The sequence below is a fragment of the Ochlerotatus camptorhynchus genome, unplaced genomic scaffold (genome assembly GCF_037179485.1).
Source record: "Ochlerotatus camptorhynchus isolate MF236.1 unplaced genomic scaffold, CSIRO-AGI_Acam_v1.1 ptg000223l, whole genome shotgun sequence".
Lineage (NCBI taxonomy): Eukaryota > Metazoa > Arthropoda > Insecta > Diptera > Culicidae > Ochlerotatus > Ochlerotatus camptorhynchus.
This window is the reverse complement of record NW_027040713.1, coordinates 16,758-34,454: the sequence shown is the minus strand read 5'-3', so window position 1 is coordinate 34,454 and position 17,697 is coordinate 16,758. Positions and strand designations below refer to the sequence as shown.

Sequence of the window (17,697 nt, the reverse complement as noted above, 5' to 3'; positions counted from 1 at the left end):
GACAACTCCTTCAAAAATGTGTTGTATGGATAACTTGTAGGAAATTGTCCAAATTATAAAAAAAAAATACTGAAAAAATTCCAGTTGAGACCTACATTTAAAAAATTGATTTTTAAAAATTTGGAGTCGATTTAAAAAATGGCCATGTTTGATTTGGTTGAAACTTTGTCTCAAGATAGGTAATTATGTTTACTACCAACCGTCCATACATGGCACTTGTAAGGAAAAAACATTTTTCTAACAAAAAGTTTTTCATTTTTTTTTTTTTTTCCTTTGGTTTGTTTTCCGTCGATCTTGTTTTCCGTGCTGAGCACCAATGCTACCGACGCCAGGGAGGCAGCTCCCACACCTGGACCCTACCTATCGACCCATCAACTCATGAACCGGGGACCAACGGCTTTACTTCCCTTCCGAAGGAAGGCGTGATCAGAGATGCTATGCCTCAGAACATCCCGGCGGCGCCGACTGGGATTGAACCCAGGCCTGCTGGGGTGAGAGGTAATCACGCTTACCACTACACCACCGGCGCCGCTTAAAAAGTTTTTCATGTCTGAACTGATTTTTTTTTTAATTTACCATTTTCACACAAAACTAAACCAGTGAAGCACAAAATCATGTCAGAATCAAATGAAGCCCAATTTGCGATTCAATTTTGTCTAATCAGCACTTAAGTTCACTTTGATTAATCGAGCATTTCATATGAAAAGGACTCATGATGCATCGTATTTGGAATTGGCAGCACCCTCTCAGAGTTCAATAAAACTTTCTGGACATGTAGACCTTGTCAAAAATATCATTCCCTTATGCTGTTGTCTACTACTGATGCAAAATTTCATAATATGTGAGAGAAAAAAGACAAGATTTTTCATATATCATTTATTTATATATTTTCAATGTCTTAAACCTATTTTCATACATGCTATTTTTTCCTTTTTCCAATCAAGTTAAATATTTTTGGTTCATCTTCTGAATTAGAATACCTTTTGCCGCTACTTTGTCACCAGTTATAGGCACAAAACTGTGGAATTTCTGTATTTCAGATATTGTCTTTGTACTATTATATAGTTCTTCGAGTTCTTCTGACATTTCGATGTACTGTTCAGTGGATATGTACTCGAAACGTAGTTTTGTGATATTTTTATGTTTGTTCAACTGCCCAGTTAAAGGGTGTCCACGATGAAATTGCCACACACAAAATTGATTCGCAAAATTCGAGTTTTCATCCGATTGCCATCAAATTTTCAGGGATTGAGAAATAACTATTAAACTTCATTTTACCATTTTACTCGTATTTTATTTACAGTCCATATGCAAATGCCCGCACCTTGGCCTTAACCCCGGCCATAAGATTCTGCACAACCTGTGAATCAACCGTTTTTTGCATGTAAACCCATACTTTCTTCAGTTCCTCGACTGTCTTCACTACCTTAGGTCGTTTAAGAAGGTGCTGCTTCATAATCGCCCAGTACTTCTCGATGGGGCGGAGCTCCGGAGTGTTGGGAGGGTTGAACATTTTCGGCACGAAATTGACCTTATTGTCCGCATACCACTTCAGCACGTCCTTGGAGTAGTGGCATGAGGCCAAATCCGGCCAGAAGATTGTTGGGACGTTGTGGGCCTTCAGGAGAGGAAGCAGCCGCTTCTGGAGGCACTCTTTTATGTACACCTGTCCGTTCATCGTGTCCTGGGTCACGAAAGGTGCACTCCGCTTCCCGCACGTGCAGATGGCTTGCCAAACCAGGAATTTCTTCGCAAATTTGGACATCTTCTGAGTGCGGACATGCTCCGGAACGCTGAACTTATCCTTGGCCGTGAAAAACAGGTTGCCGGGGATCTGTTTGAAGTCGGCCTTCACATATGTTTCGTCGTCCATGATGCAGCATTCAACTTTCGTCAGCATGTTGAGGTACAACTTCCTGGCACGGGTTTTGGCGGACTTGTTCTGCTTCTCATCGCGATTAGGGGCCTTTTGTACCTTGAACGTTCGAAGCCCAGCCTTAGTTTTGGCCTTCTGGACAAAACTTCGGCTTAGGTGCAGCTTCTTAGCCACATCCCTAACGGAGGCGTTCGGATTTCGGTTGAAGGCCCCAACTACGCGGTTGTGATTTTTGGTGTTGTACGGAATACTTTTTCCTTCACTTCTGGGCTTCCGATCGGTGGTCAACCGTTCCTCGAACCGCTTAATCACTCGCGACACCGTGGAATTCGCGATTCCCAACGTTTTAGCGATGGAACGATGCGAGAGATCCTTGTTCTCGTGATGAATGCGCAAGATTTTATCACGCACGAGCTGATCTTTCGACTCCATTTCCGCGAGTTTTGATCACAGGACTTTAAAACTTGCAGGATGTAAATAATGCACTATGAACTAAATCCACCCAAATTTGCATTAAATTCTACCCAACGGTTAAAAAGTTAGAGCAATTTCATAGTGTGGCAATTTCATCGTGGACACCCTTTATATAATTCTCGTGGAGTTGTTATGGTGTTTCCATAATCTCGAGCAAGACTACAGGGGTTGTGAGAAATAGGTACTAGCAAAATGTTGAAACTTCGTTGAATATTGTTCGATTTTTAATCTTCAAGAACATTCGACTAAAAACTAATCAAGTTTTATGGTGAGGCAATGGAAGTGACCATGGTTACCGGATACCGGAGATATTCCGGGTTTCCTGAGGGCATGTCTAAATTGCTAAATTTGTGATGAGTTTTTCTCAGAGTGTCCGTTACTAAACTGTGTGTTTTGTTCATACGCCAAAAATAGAACCATATCCAAAACAAATGACGTACCAAGAGCTAAAATCGACTCAGAATCAACCGAGATATAACCATTTCCCTGGAATCGGTCATGAGGGAGGGTTCTGAGTGCGATCAGTTCTTTCATTCACTCTAAACATGCCATGTGACACCTCTTTCTTCATGGTTTTTTTTACCAATAGGCTTTCTATAGACTTTAAATGGAGCACTGACCACATTGGCCACTTCCGGAACCACCGGAGTGCCCTCGGGGGAACCTGTAGTAGGAGACAAATTCATTTTTACAAAAATGATGCCGTGTGACACCTCTTTCTTCATGGTTTTTCATCAGTAGGATTTCTAAAGACTTTAATTGGATTATTGATCACATTGGCCACTTCCGGAACCACCGGAGTACGCCCGGGGGAACCTGTAGTAGGGGAAAATTCATTTTTACAAAAATCATGCCGTGTGACACCTCTTTCTTCATGGTTTTTCATCAGTAGGCTTTCTATAGACTTTGAATGGATCATTGGCTACATTGACCACTTCCGGAACCACTGGAGTACCCCCGTAGGCACCTGCAGTAGGGGAAAATTGCATGTTTACACCAAAACATGCACAGCAAAAAAAAGTAGTGTAAATTTCCGTTACTATGATGCACATAAATGGAGCGTCATATATCATACAAGTTTAGATGATAGATCGTGTAAATTTATGAGACATGTCATGCAATATTCCATATATTGTATGCAACTGTCCACTTTTATTTGCAACATTTCTTGCAAGCTGCTAGTTTACGTGAAAAGGAAGATTATATGTATGAATGTTTGCATGCATGGATGTTTACATCGCCAGTAAAATTCAGAATTTTTTGGTGTATGCCATGTGACACCTCTTTCTTCATGGTTTTTTACCAATAGGCTTTCTATACACTTTAAATGGATCATTGACTACATTGGCCACTTTCGGAACCACCGGAGTGCCTTCGGGGGAACCTGTAGTAGGGAACAAATTCATTTTTTTCAATAATCATGCCGTGTGACACCTCTTTTTTCATGGTTTTTCATCAGTAGGATTCTTAAAAACTCTAAATGGATTATTGACCACATTGGCCACTTCCGTAACCACCGAAGTACCCCCGGGGAACCTGCAGTAGGGTAAAATTTCATTTTTACACCAAAACATGCCATGCGACACTTCTTTCTTCATGGTTTTGCATCAGTAGGCTTTCTATAGCATTGAATGGATCACAACAACTGGAAAACAGGTTATCAGCTGATTTTCGAAATACTAATACAGATGCAAGTCAACATCAAGGCTATGCTATGATTATCTTGGTCGCAATGTTCATTGTTTACATTTTCATAACGAATCGCAAAGAATGAATATGCATCTTTGTCTTTTTCTCTTTTTCAATCTGATCTTACTACATACTCGCAGCGTGTGAGTATAGTCACATGAACACAGACAAAAGCAAAATTTGAATTTTATGTAAGGATGAACTAAAATGCACCCCTGGAGTAAAATGCGTTGTTTTTCGTTGCTTTCCCATTTGAGTGAGGAGCGTGCTCCCACCATCGACGTCTGTAAAAAAGTTGGGAAAAACTTTTGATTGACGATTGGTATTAAATACCTATTGAAACAATTCATAAACCGTACGATTCAATTCCCAGACGAGTCCAAGGCGAATCCTTGCTTCCGAAAAAATCTTTCTCAATGTTATTATTGAATTTTCATCGGTGTATACGAAACTTTTCATATCTTTTCATATCGTCACATCTTACATGTTGACGAAAAGTAATGAAAAAAGAGCTGTCGTACGGCATGTATTGGTGTAAATATATAATTTTTTTTTTTTTCTTTATTTTTGTGATTTTTAGCCGTAGGCTAGTTCATCACATTTGATAATCGAGGGTCAGGCTTAGGGCCTGCCTCGAAAGAAAGCGTTTCAGTCTATCATTACATAACGTACAACTGGCTCTGATTACCCACCAAAAGGGACAGACAACATTTTAAAAAACTTAATGTAAAGTGGGAGTTACATCGGGACTGTGGTGAGGAATGGATGCGCGAACAAGGTAGAGCTCCACCGTAAGAGACAGTGCCCCAGTCCGGCAGAGATACCCCGACGGCAGGAAAATAGGAAGGTGAAAGAACACGGACAGCGCAGCCCACGACGAGAGGGCTAGATTTGGTTGTATAGGTGAGCGTCCTTCAAGAATGCAATCAGCGCAGTCAACGTCGAGGGGTCGTTGCCAAGTAGCTCCCTGATGCTCTCTGGGAGTCGGTGTTGTTCGCGTAGCCTCTGAAACTCTGGGCAGACACACAGCACGTGTTCCACCGAGGCAGGGATGCTGCAGATTGGACAAACCTTGTGGAAGGGTGTCCCACCAAAATTGTGGGAAATCCTCGCATGGCCGGTCCGGAGTCTTGAAATAATCCGCTGGTCTTTGTACTTGTGGCTGTCTTGCCAAGGTCGTACGGTTTCTTTGATCTTTCTCAGGAGGGTGGTGCGTGACTGAAACCATTCCTCCTGCCAGGCTTCCATGATGATATTCGCAATCCAACGCCTGACGTCTAGGAGTGGTACGTTCCTGGTGAAGCGGGGTCCGGATGGACCAGATCCCGCCAGCCTGTCCGCTGCCTCGTTTCCAGGAACACCGCAGTGCCCGGGAATCCACGTAAAAACGGTTGAGGGTGGAGCAAAACGTGTAATGGCTTGTATCCAGGGGTGGCTCGGGGCTTCGGCTTCCAGCGCCTGGATGACGCTGTGTGAGTCCGTTAGCACAAGGATCGGTTGATCTGCAGGAGTGATGGCTGCGTCAAGAACAGCAGCGGCTTCTGCGGAAAAAACGGAACACTCCTCCGGAAGACTTTGACTTGTTGCGGTGTTTGGTCCTGCCAATCCGAGTCCCACTCCGGCCCGTGATCGCGATCCGTCCGTAAAGCGATGAACGTGCCCCGGATAAACCGACCTAAGAAGTTCTGCAACAGAGCGCCTCAACGCTACAGAGTTATCTCCGGCTTGGAATCCTCTCTTAATCCGCTTATCTATTTTGATAACGTTTGATCGCCAACTTTTCTCTCCATGCCAGTGGACCCTGGCCACCGGGGGGAGGTCTACGTTGGCTGCAGTGCGGAGGGCTCTGTTCCCCTCGTTGAGGAGAAAGACCCTATCGTTCCCGGATGTCTTAGCAGCGAGGGCAGCGGCTTTGGTGGCAGAGGCTGCAGCAGATCGATAGCGGAAAGGGAGGACTCCGGTTTCTGCACAAGCGGCGTCTGCGGGCGTGGAAGGTAGGAGGCCGGATACGATGCGTACGTAGGTATTGTATACCGGAGCGAGGATGCCGTTCAGCTTCTCGGTGGCTAAGCAGGTAATTTCGAGGCCGTAGAAAAGTCGACTGTCGATAACAGCCCGGGCGACACGAAGGCGGATCTCGCGGTTACTGGAGCGGTGCGGACGGGAGATTGTCCTGACGATGTTGATGCGGCTACGGCAGTTTTCTTTCACTAAGTGTTGGTCGAAACTTAGAGTCCGATCCAGAACTACCCCCAGAACGCGGACTGTTTTCTTAAGCGGAATTGGATGGTCCTGGATGGTGATCGGTGGTCCCCGAATCAGATGACCCGAGTGGCAGATATGGCACCGTACACTCTTTGGTGCGGAGAGCTGAAAACCAACAGAAAGCGCCCACCTGCTGACGGCGGAGACAGCTGCTTGGGCTATATTCCTGGTCCGTATAGTCGTTCGTCCCGTTACGACGATGAGTATGTCATCGGCATAGACGATTACGTGCACGTTCTTGGGCAGTCGGCTGAACACCCCGTTCATTGCCACCAGGAATAGCGTTACCGCTATGACGGATCCCTGGGGCACTCCAGTTTCCTCGGGGAACGGATCCGATCGAGTGTTCCCGACAGTCACCTGGAAGGTACGATCAAGGAGGAAATTCCGTACAAAATGTGTGATGTGGCCTTTCAGGCCCCAGCCGATGAGCTGCCTGATGACGCCGGGCGTCCAAGTCCTGTTGAACGCCTTTGAAATATCAAGGGATACTAACTCCGCATGGTGACCGTTGTCCTGGGCTTCCTTGAGTACATTTCCGAGGGCTGCAAAGTAAGTGGAGGAGCCGTGTCCTTGTCGGAATGCATGCTGCCGTTCGTCAAGGAGACTGTTTGACTCCAGGAACTGCCTAAGTCGACGATTTACCATTCTCTCCATCACTTTTGCCGCGCAGCAAGTGAGCGCAATCGGCCTAAAGGAGGAGGCTTCTCCACTCGCCGCGTTGATCTTTGGAATGGGCACTACCAGGCTTTGTTTCCAGAGGTCCGGGTACGAGTCAGTGAGCCATAGGTCGTTGAAGAGAGCGAGTAGCCTCGTTTTTCCGTCGAGGGAGAGGTTTTTTAACACCGGGTATCCAATCTCGTCCGGCCCGGCAGATTTACCAGTACTGCTGCCGAGGGCGAACTGAAGCTCCCGGAAGGTAAGAGCATCGTTGATCTGGAGGGAAGGGACATCGGATGGAATTCGCAGGTCGCGAATGCTGCTTGTGGAAGGTTTGACGCGCTGGACGAAATCGCTGTCGTAGCCCCTGATAGCGGACAGGCCGGCAAAATAGTTCCCTAAATTGTCAGCGATGTCCTTCGGTTCTGAGATCGTGTTGCCATGAGCTTGGATAGTAGGTGGAGTGGATCGCCGCTTGCCACTGAGAGCGTTGACGCGATTCCACAAGTCGCTCGACGATTGGGATTCATCGATTGAATCCAGGAAGTCCATCCAGCTGGATCGCTTCGCGTCGCGGATCACCTGTCTGCACGAGAGATGGCGTTCTCGGTAGACCTTCAGCGCTTCCTCCCTACCAGGATCGTCTAAGGCTAGGCGCTTAAGCCGGCGTAGGGCTTTGCATCGTGCTTTTACCGCACATTTGGTATCCTCGTTCCACCAACGTAGGGCTTTTCGCCCGGGTACGCTACCAGTCCTTGGGATGGATAGTGTTGCAGCGTCGTATAGTACTTCCGTGAAGCTGGAGATATCGTTCGGTTCGCGTTGCTGAAAGAGAGCGTCGGATTTCTCCCTGAAAGCGTCCCAGTCGGCTTCCTCGAAGCGCCACCTGGGTCTCCGGGTCGTTGGGGGGACCGCACCTACGAAAAGCTGTATGCGGATTGGGTAGTGGTCACTACCGTGCAGGTCGGTACAGATATTCCACTGTGCTTTGTCTACGATAGATCGGCTGGCAGTGGCAATGTCGATCGCGGTGGTGTGCCGTCCATTAAAGAAGGTGGGAGCGCCATCGTTCAGCACCACCAAGTCCTCTCTCTCAAAAATGCTCGCCAGGATAGAGCCTCTGGGATCTGGGCGAGGGCTGCCCCAGTCCGGATGGTGCCCGTTGATGTCGCCGACGAAGAGCCGCGGTTCCGGAAACTTGGAAATAACTGCACTTAAGACCCCATCCAGATTGGCTATCCGTCCGCAGGGCAGGTACGCACAGCCGATAGCTAAGTTAGAGGCGTTCTTAAGGCGGACGCCGACGATTGGCAGGTTAGTTATAATTGACCTCTGCTATAGGTTCCCCGGGGGCATCTCGATGGTTTCGAAACTGGCCAATATGGTTAATAATCCACTTCTACAGAAACCTTTTTGATGAAAAATCATGAAGAAAGAGCTGTTGCACGGCACATTTTGGTTCAAACATGTAATTGTCCCCTGCTAAAGGGATCCCTCCCCCAGAGACATCCCGGTTGTGCGGAGAGCAGCCAATCTAGTCAATGATCCAATTCAAGTCTCTAAAAAGTCTTTTGATGAAAAACCGTGAAGAAAGAGCTGCCATACGGAATGTTTTGGTGTAAAAATGCAATTGTCCCCTGCTACAGGTTTCCGTGGGGCCTCTTGGTGGTTCAGTGAGCGGGAAATGTGATCAATGATCCAATTAAAGTTTATAGAAAGCCTACTGATGAAAAACCATGAGAAAGAGCTATCGTATGCCACAGTTTGGCGTAAACATACAATATTGTCACCTACTGCAGGTTTCCCGGAGGGCATTTCGGTGGTTCCGAGGTGGCCAATGTAATTAATGATCCAATTCAACTTTATAGAAAGCCTACTGATGCAAAACCATGGAGAACGAGCTGTCACACGGCATGTTTTGGTGTAAAAATGAAATTGTCCCCTACTTATGGTTTCCTGGGGGCATTCCGGTTGTTCCGATAGTGGTCAATGCGATCAATGATTCATTTAAAGCCTATAGAAATCCTACTGATGTAAAACCATGAAGAAAGAGGTGTCGTACGGCATGTTTTGGTGTAATAATGGAATTGTCCCCCAGGCATCGAAAATTATTTGCATTCATTTCATGCATTCATTTACATTCATTTGCTTCTAACATTTTTTTAATCAACAGAATTCTGAAAAATAATGTATGGAGTTTTTGTAGGTTTTGTTATTAGCTACAACTTTTGCCCATCTGTATCTCCTATGCATCACGAATTAGAGCGGGCAGAACTTGTTACTGTTTTTAAGTGAATGTAAAATACATTCATTGAATAACAGTAGCAGCTTCTGTTCGCTCTGGTTCATCATGCATAAGAGATAAGTATTTGAAATGATAACAAAAGTTGTAGCTAATAACAAAACCTACAAAAGCTCCATACATTATTTTGCAGGATTCTGTTGATGAGAAAAGTTAGGGTCAAATGAATGTAAATGAATGCACGAAATGAATGCAAATGATTTTCCATGCCTGTTGTCCCCTACTACAGGTTCCCTCGGGGGTACTCCGGTGTTTCCGGAAGTGGCCAATGTGGTCAATGATCAATTCCAAGTCCATAGAAAGCCTACGGATAAAAAACCACGAAGAAAGAGGTGTTGTACGGCATTTTTTGGTGTAATAATGCAATTGTCCTCTACTACAGGTTCCCCCGGCGGTACTTCGGTGGTTCCAGAAGTGGCCAATGCGGTCAATGATCCATTCAAAGTCTATAGAAAGCCTACTGATGAAAAACCATGAAGAAAGAGGTGTCGCATGGCATATTTTGGTGTAAAAATGAAATTGTACCCTACTTCGGTGGTTCCGGAAGTGGCCAATGTGGTTAATAATCCATTTAAAGTCTTAAGAAATCCTACTGATGAAAAACCATGAAAAAAAAGGTGTCACACGGCATGATTTTTGTAAAAATGAATTTGTCCCCTACTACTGGTTCCCCCGAGGCCAATGTAGTAAATGATCTATTCAAAGTCTATAGAAAGCCTATTGGTAAAAAAAACTATGAAGAAAGAGGTGTCGCACGGCATGTTTTGAATGAATGAAAGAACTGACCGCACTCAGAACCCTCCCTCAGGACCGATTCCAGGGAAATGGCCATATCTTGGTTGATTCTGAGCCGATTTTAGCTCTTGGTGCGTCATTTGTTTTGGAAATGGTTCTATTTTTGGCGTATGAACAAAAACACAGATTAGTAACGGACACCCTGAGAAAAACTCATCACAAATTTAGCAATTTAGACATGCCCTCAGGAAACCCGGAATATCTCCGGTATCCGGTAACCATGGTCACTTCCATTGCCTCACCATAAAATTTGATTAGTTTTCTAGTCGAATGTTTTTTGAAGATTGAAAATCGAACAATATTTAACGAAGTTACAACAGTCCAAAGTTGGACAAAATTTTGCTAGTACCCTATATTTCTCACAACCCCTGTAGCTCTCTTTGCCATTCTCTTGAGAGTGACACCAATGGCACCACAGGGACCTTTTCCATGATACGTTGCAAAAAAAAATGCCATTCTTCTTCTAATCCATGCTTTGACTAAAATCTACACAGACTAGAAAAGTTTATTTTTTATTTTTTTATTTTTGTATTGTGATGCTGCCCCATCTGACACAAAAGTAATTTTAAAATCTATCATTTATTATATGAACAACTAAACTGCAACTGTATCGTGAGTCATTACTCCTGATATGATAATGAAACTAACATTTTCAAGTTTATCGTCTTTCTTATAATAAGCTTCAAATGGATGTAGGGTAAATGATGGCTTCGGCAGCCATCGACTGTTTTCGGCAACGACAATTTAAACGTTAATTTCGATGTATTTTCTCACTATAACACTTCGCATAATGTATTTAAACGATTCCTTAGTCTTTCAACTTCCATCCTAATACATTTTTACGACTGAGCAAACCTGTTATGACAGGTGTTTCTGCAAAAGAAACATAAGCACATCAAAATACGGCTGATTTCGAGTTGCCGATAATAGAACAGCTGGTTTACAGGCAGTTTAAACGGAAATGTTGCCGAAGTAAAAGAGGCTGCCGACAATAGTCACACTCACCTGAGAAGTTTGGAGCGCCTTAATAACGTTTTCAAACCGTTTTGGACAGTGTTGTTGGTTGGAATGGATAGAGTAGCTAGCAGCAGATGAATGTAAACAAACAGACACGTCATATGTGTGCGTGACACTGAGAAAATGCTAATAGAAGTGCGGAAGCTGCTTAGATTGACGAGAATACGTAAATTCCCCTATGTATTGTTGGTTGAGAATTATTCCAGTGATATCCTTGAGCAGCGTTTTGGATAATTCTTTTTTATTTCTTAGAAAAGAAGACTGTTGTTTGTAAATAAAGTCATTTGTTAATTTAATCAACGAGATATAGAACAAATTCATCAACATGCTTGATAATCGTTTCCAAATTACAACGATCAGTATTCAGCCACTGTTGAAAGACAACATCTTGTTTCTCATTTGATTCTAATAGCAAAGTAAATTCCTCTTCAATATGTTCATTGGAAGCACACTTTTCATAAGCACGGAAAAAGCGATCAGTTGTTTTTGTTGAAATATTACAATGCATTTTTTCTATTATTGTATCTTGTGACATAATTCTTAAACTTTTGATCATTTATTTTACATTTTCATAAATTTTACAAATACATACATTATGGATTCCAGTAGAATCAAGCAAAATGCAATGTTTTGGTCGCAATTGTGTAAATACAGTGAAACCAATATTAATATCTTTATATTTATCAACAAAAATCATGTACGCTTCTTTGAGGGACATCATTAACAGTCGTTTTTAAACGTTTTCTTTTCGTCTATTTCTTAACCCGGAAACAAAATCATTTGTTCCGGGCATAGATCTACTAATATCATTGTAATCAAAAAATTCCCTAACTATTTTTTTTTTTTTGTATCATCGTTGATCCCATGCCCACTTCTTTTATTGGGTGTGCTAAGAATACCCTGCTCATTAACAAGGCTCTTCACCTGCTTTACCATGTACGTTCGTGCGTTGAATTCTGCTACGACTTTATTCACGGACAAAGACTTTGGCAATACTGATAATACTGTTATCTGATCTTTTCTGTCAGCTGTAGGGGGAATTGAACTTCTCCTTTAGCTACACAATCATTTCTACGTATGCCTCTACTTTGCTAATGTCTGCTGTATCTTCCTCGATGAAATTGGAGATAAATTCAACGTTTCCACAAAGCCATTGAACTTCTCAACATTGTATGGGCGTTGCATATGCTGATGGAACTGACTCCAATGATGGAACCGATAGTACCGTATCTGGAGGAAAGAAGAAAAAAAAAAAATAATAAGTTCTATTAGGATTTTGCAGTTAAAACTTGATAGAATCATCAGGATGACTGTTCTTACCTAGCTCATCTACGGATTGATGGCCACTCGTTGATGGATCTGGATCATCACTATGTTGATGGTTGGATATTTAGGTACATCATTTCCAACCGATCGGCGTTTTTTCACAACTGGACTTCTATTATGAGATATCACGCTACGGCATGACTCACAAATGCTCATCGGTGGGCGTTGGCCAAATTTGGATTTTTCAGATATAATCCTAAATAGGACCTGGATTATTTAATACTCTACCCAACAAACAATTCAAAGTCACAAATAAGCATACACATTGAATAAATGCTGTATAACAGTGTACAATGCTGAATAAAACAGAATGTCGAATTACGTGCTGAAAAAAGCTCATCGAGATCGATAGATGCACCTTTATTCCGCCGTTTGCTCTGATCTGATTAATTTACTTATTAAAAGCTTTATAAACGTTGACTGTCTTCCTGATTCAGAACCAGAAGTTTGATCTTATAACAAACTGAATAAGTGTAATTTGCACATACATTGTCGCTTTAATTCGGCTGTTTTCAATTGCTTTAATAAAATGCTTTATTAGACGTCTTATAAATGTTTTCTAGCTCTATTATTAGATTTCATTGCATTCCTTTATAATATTGCTGTATAAAGGTGAATACAGTCAGCAAAATAGCTCTGGTACCACTATGCGTCCATGTTTTAGTTGAATGCTTTGTAAATGCTTTATGAACGACGTATTAGATTCATTTTTCCACAATGCTGCTCAATAAACAATTCAGAGTCACAAATAAGCATATAGATTGAATAAATGCTTTATAACAGTGTAAAATGCTGAATAAAACGGGTTGTCAAATTATGTGCTCAGAAAACCTCATTGAGATAGATGATGCGCCTTTATTCCGCTGATTGCTCTGATTTGATTAATATACTTATTAAAATCTATGCAAACGATGACTGTCTTCATGATTCAACACCAGAAGTTTGATCTAATATCATACTGGATAAGTGTGTTTCCATTGATTTAATAACATGCTTTATTATACGTCTAATAATTGTTTTCTAGCTGCATTACTAGGTTCCATTGCATTGCTTCACAATATTGCTGTATAAAGGTGAATACAGTCAGCATAGTAGCTTTTATACCACTATGCGTCCATGTTGTAATCACATGATTTGTAAATGCTTTATAAACGACGTATTAGATTCATTATTCGACAACACTGCTTCAGGCTAACTTCAAAACGAAATAGGTAGCATAGTGGTTACCGTTTCCGCTTTCCAAGTAGAAGGTCGCGAGTTCAATCCCAGCCTCAACCCTTTTTTGTTTTATTTATTTTCTACGCCTAATTAATTTAAATCGTAATCATAAATCGTTTCACTCACGACAACCAATTTATAGATCTTTCGAAAAGAATAGCATCTTTTTTATCGAAATTAGAGAGATGGAGAGGTAACGTTGGTCTAATGTTAAACAACTATAAATAAATTAATCATTCTTACATCTCCTTGAATTAGCTAGAGTTACGGCTGGAAGTGCTGATAGGTTTTCAGATTCAAGCTTTTATTGCTTATTTAGCTGCTCATATGATGTAATCTAGGATAGCTCAGATGGCAAGGCAAGCGGCTGGTGATCGGCAGGTCATGGTTCGAATCCCATATAACGACATGTGTGTGTGTATGTATGTATGTAATAAATTATTGTGTGGTGGGTGGCGTGTTTCGACAGAAATAATGACACAACAATCACTAACGAGAACAAACCCCTGCTCTGTGCCGTTCTTATTTTCGGATTAATTATCCCGTAGTTGAATAATCATTTAATAAATGTATAATAGTGTCTAATTAAACATTATTTCACATGAGAACCCTAATAAAAAACAACCATAAACGAACGTTAACCCAAATCATTGAACTATTCCACAAATGGTTTGGATGATACCCAGAACACGTCGTTAAGCAAATTAACCATACCATTTTTATTAGGGAATTAAGCTTCTCGTGTACACCTTTATACCATCGCTGTTTAAGGAAGCATTGATGTCTTATAAACGCTGAAAAATTAAAAAATTGATCGAATAAGCTCTGTTACAACTCTTGTAAGTCGAATAAAAGCTTCTCGACATACCTTATTCAACACCGAATATTTTGATGTTGTGGTTGAACAAATTCTCCAGATTTGTGTGAACAAAGCCTGAACAGAAGTTATTATTGAAAATAATACAAGTATTATTAAGCATAAAGTGGAATAAAATCGTCACGAAGTCGTTTCTTCAATAGGCAATTGTTTGTTGGGTAGTAACCTCAAGTCCGTGCTCTGTAACAATGTTTCATTGTGATTAATCAACACTCAGAGGGGTAAAATATAAAATTTGGGGTAAATTTGAAAGAAAGGGAACTTGGAGTGTAGAGCGCACTGCCCACTGGACGATTCTGAAGACTGGCCAATTGAGTGGGGTATGGGTTTATTTGCTTGAACGTCATTTCCAATGTTGATACATTCAAACCATTGGCATTTGAGATAAGACAGAGATAGGATGCGGAGGACCCGCTTAGGAGGAGTGTAACCCATGTTATGGTTTCCATTTATAAAATAGTTCAGATAGGCTAGAAATGACAGGTTTATAGTGAGAGAATGTACCATATTGGGAAAGCATAATTTTCATAGGGTTCAGAGCGGCTGAGCTGTTCGTTTGTAGTTTGACTTTCATTCAAAACCAATTTGGCTCTAGAACAATTTTAAACTTGTTCTGCATTATTCACATGTTGCAATTATTGAAAAGAGCTCGATATAAGATAGCCACAGAGAACAGACGTTGAGGCTCCAAAATTTCTCTAAAAACTTGTGTAAAGATTCCTATTCGACTTAAGCGCCACTAACGGCGACTTCCCCACTTAAAAACCCTCATTGACAACAGATGGCACTGGCGTTGCAAAACTTACACTAGACACTAAGTGGTGATAGATTTTCAGCAGATAATTTATCGATACTAGCGCCTAATTGGTCGAAAGTGATAAATTTATAGAGGAAATCAGGAGATGCGCTACGTAACGGCAACGTTTCCACTTAACTCTACACAAGTTTCTGACCGAACTTGAACGTCTGGTCTCTGTGAGATAGTTTAATACAATTAAATAGAAATGCTAAAATCTTACCGAGTAGTTTAGCTGTTCTGATTTCGGTACAGTTTGTTGAGGTCGGGTATAGTTTCTGAGTATGGATGCCCATTTTTAAATAACTCATATTAGCACAGAGTAATAGTTTTATTGCTAGGGAACTTTCTTTTAGGATCGTCTTTTCTTCATACAATTCTCATTATTCATACTATATTAATCATGATCAGTCTTAGAAAATGTTATATGTTTAAGCCCCGTTCTAGATTTGTTTGTTATTCATATCTTATGCAGCTCGCGAGAGGTTACCAAATATGGGTTCTTTTTTTTCAATAATAGTTTTGGGGGAGGGGGCGATCTGAGAGCTGAATAGAGGCAAATAAAATAGGGAACACAACACCATTACCCAAACGACTAACCAACGCATGCGGCTCACACTTAACTTGTTTTATTTCTTTCATCCCTTCATGTACCAATATTACCTACCTGAGAACAAATGGGAACATGGCCAGATTTTCAATAGGAAGAAGGAAAAAAAGCGAGAAAACGTAAGAGAGTAAGTAGTCAGAAAGGATTAGGCTATTTGGAAACAGCCAATTTATACTGGACGGAACTGGTAAATTGGATAAGAATTGTAAAAGGTGTGTGCTTGCATGATTTACTTATTTGAGAATTACCCAAAAGCCACATGAGAACCTCATTTCCTTCAATTACTACTCCACTGCAACACACACCTAATAATGATCACTAACATTCATATAGTTTCAGCATTATCGACATTTATAATCAAAAGGTGAGTTGTAAAGTATAATTACCATGCATAGATATAAGTTAATGTACCAGAACCTGGACGGACACGAGCCTACCCAGGGGAGGACCCGGATACGACCACCCATGTGTGTCTAGAGTATCGCACGAGCTGACGAGTGCAACGGGAAGGACAGTAGGTGTATAGACTAGGGGGTTAGTCCCTAGATAAGCCAACTTAGCGGTTGGCACAGCCTATACACTGAACAATTACAATTACAATTACAATCACGCTACGGCATGACTCACAAATGCTCATCGTTTCATCAATTTTGTGGTTATATCCCATAGAATGTATTTTTACCATCGTTGACGATATGGCCCGTAACTTATTTCGGTTGCATCTCGGATTATTTATATTTGCACAACATTTCAATCTTTTGAGCCTTTTTTTATTTTTTTTTAACTCTTTATTTGTTCCAAATTCAAAATAAATTACATTTCATTTTAACCTAGGTGCTCCAGTTACTACAGTAACTTACCAGCCTTAATTGTTATGATATATATCTAAGTGTTTTTACATTGTTCCTGCCTTGACAATTCAGTATTTTAAACAGGTTTTTTTTAAACCTGCATGTCAGTATAACAATTGAAATCTTAAAACTAAAAACTAAAAATAAATCTTATCTAAGTATAAAGGGAATTAATCGTTGCAATTGAGGATTGCAACGATTTTTGCCTGAAAATATTAATTATTTTGTTGGACATTTGTTCTAAAGTCTCAACATTCGAAATTCTATGTACTTCGGTAGTACTGTACCAGGAAGGCAACTTCAAAATCATCTTCAGAACTTTGTTCTGAATCCTTTGAAGTGCTTTTGTTTCCTGGTAGTGCAACAACTAGACCATATTGGCACAGCGTTAAGCATGGCTGGTCTAAAAACTTGTTTAAGTAAAGTTTGGATTTTCTGTTTATAAGAGGATACAAATATTTTATATATTTGTTACATTTGGCTTGAATGCCCTCAATGTGATCTTTAAAAGTAAGTTAATTTTTGGTCAAGTATTAATCCAAGATATTTCACTTGGTTTGACCAGGAAATTGGAACACCGTTCATAGTGACTATGTGACTACTACTAGGTTTCAAAAAGGAAGCACTAGGCTTATGTAGAAATATTATAAGTTGAGTTGGGGGCGACCTCGGCGTAGTGGTTAACATCCATACCTCTCACGCCAAAGTCACGAGTTCAAATCTCACCCCCGGACAAGTCACGAATGACCCAAGAGTGTTAACTGAGTGTGAGTGACTATAATAATAAAAAAAAAAAAAAAAAAATATATATATATATATATATATATATATTTTTTTTTTCTTTTTTTTTTGTATATATAAGTTGAGTTTTGGAAGCGTTGGGAGAAATCTTCCATTTTTGTAAATAAGAAGAGAAAATATCTAAACTTTTCTGCAGTCTG

General features: G+C 41.2%; 1 protein-coding gene across 1 annotated transcript in view; it reads left to right on the top strand.

The window, feature by feature from the left end:
- Positions 1-16,501, top strand: part of LOC135703928 (probable ubiquitin carboxyl-terminal hydrolase FAF) — a gene marked incomplete at its 5' end in the record, with an annotated part of 221,182 nt that extends 204,681 nt beyond the window's left edge. The window contains one exon of the mRNA XM_065225294.1: positions 15,989-16,501. Within this exon, the coding sequence (XP_065081366.1) occupies positions 15,989-16,036 (48 nt within the window). The remainder of the gene's footprint in view (positions 1-15,988) is intronic.
- Between the last annotated feature and the right edge of the window lie 1,196 nt (positions 16,502-17,697).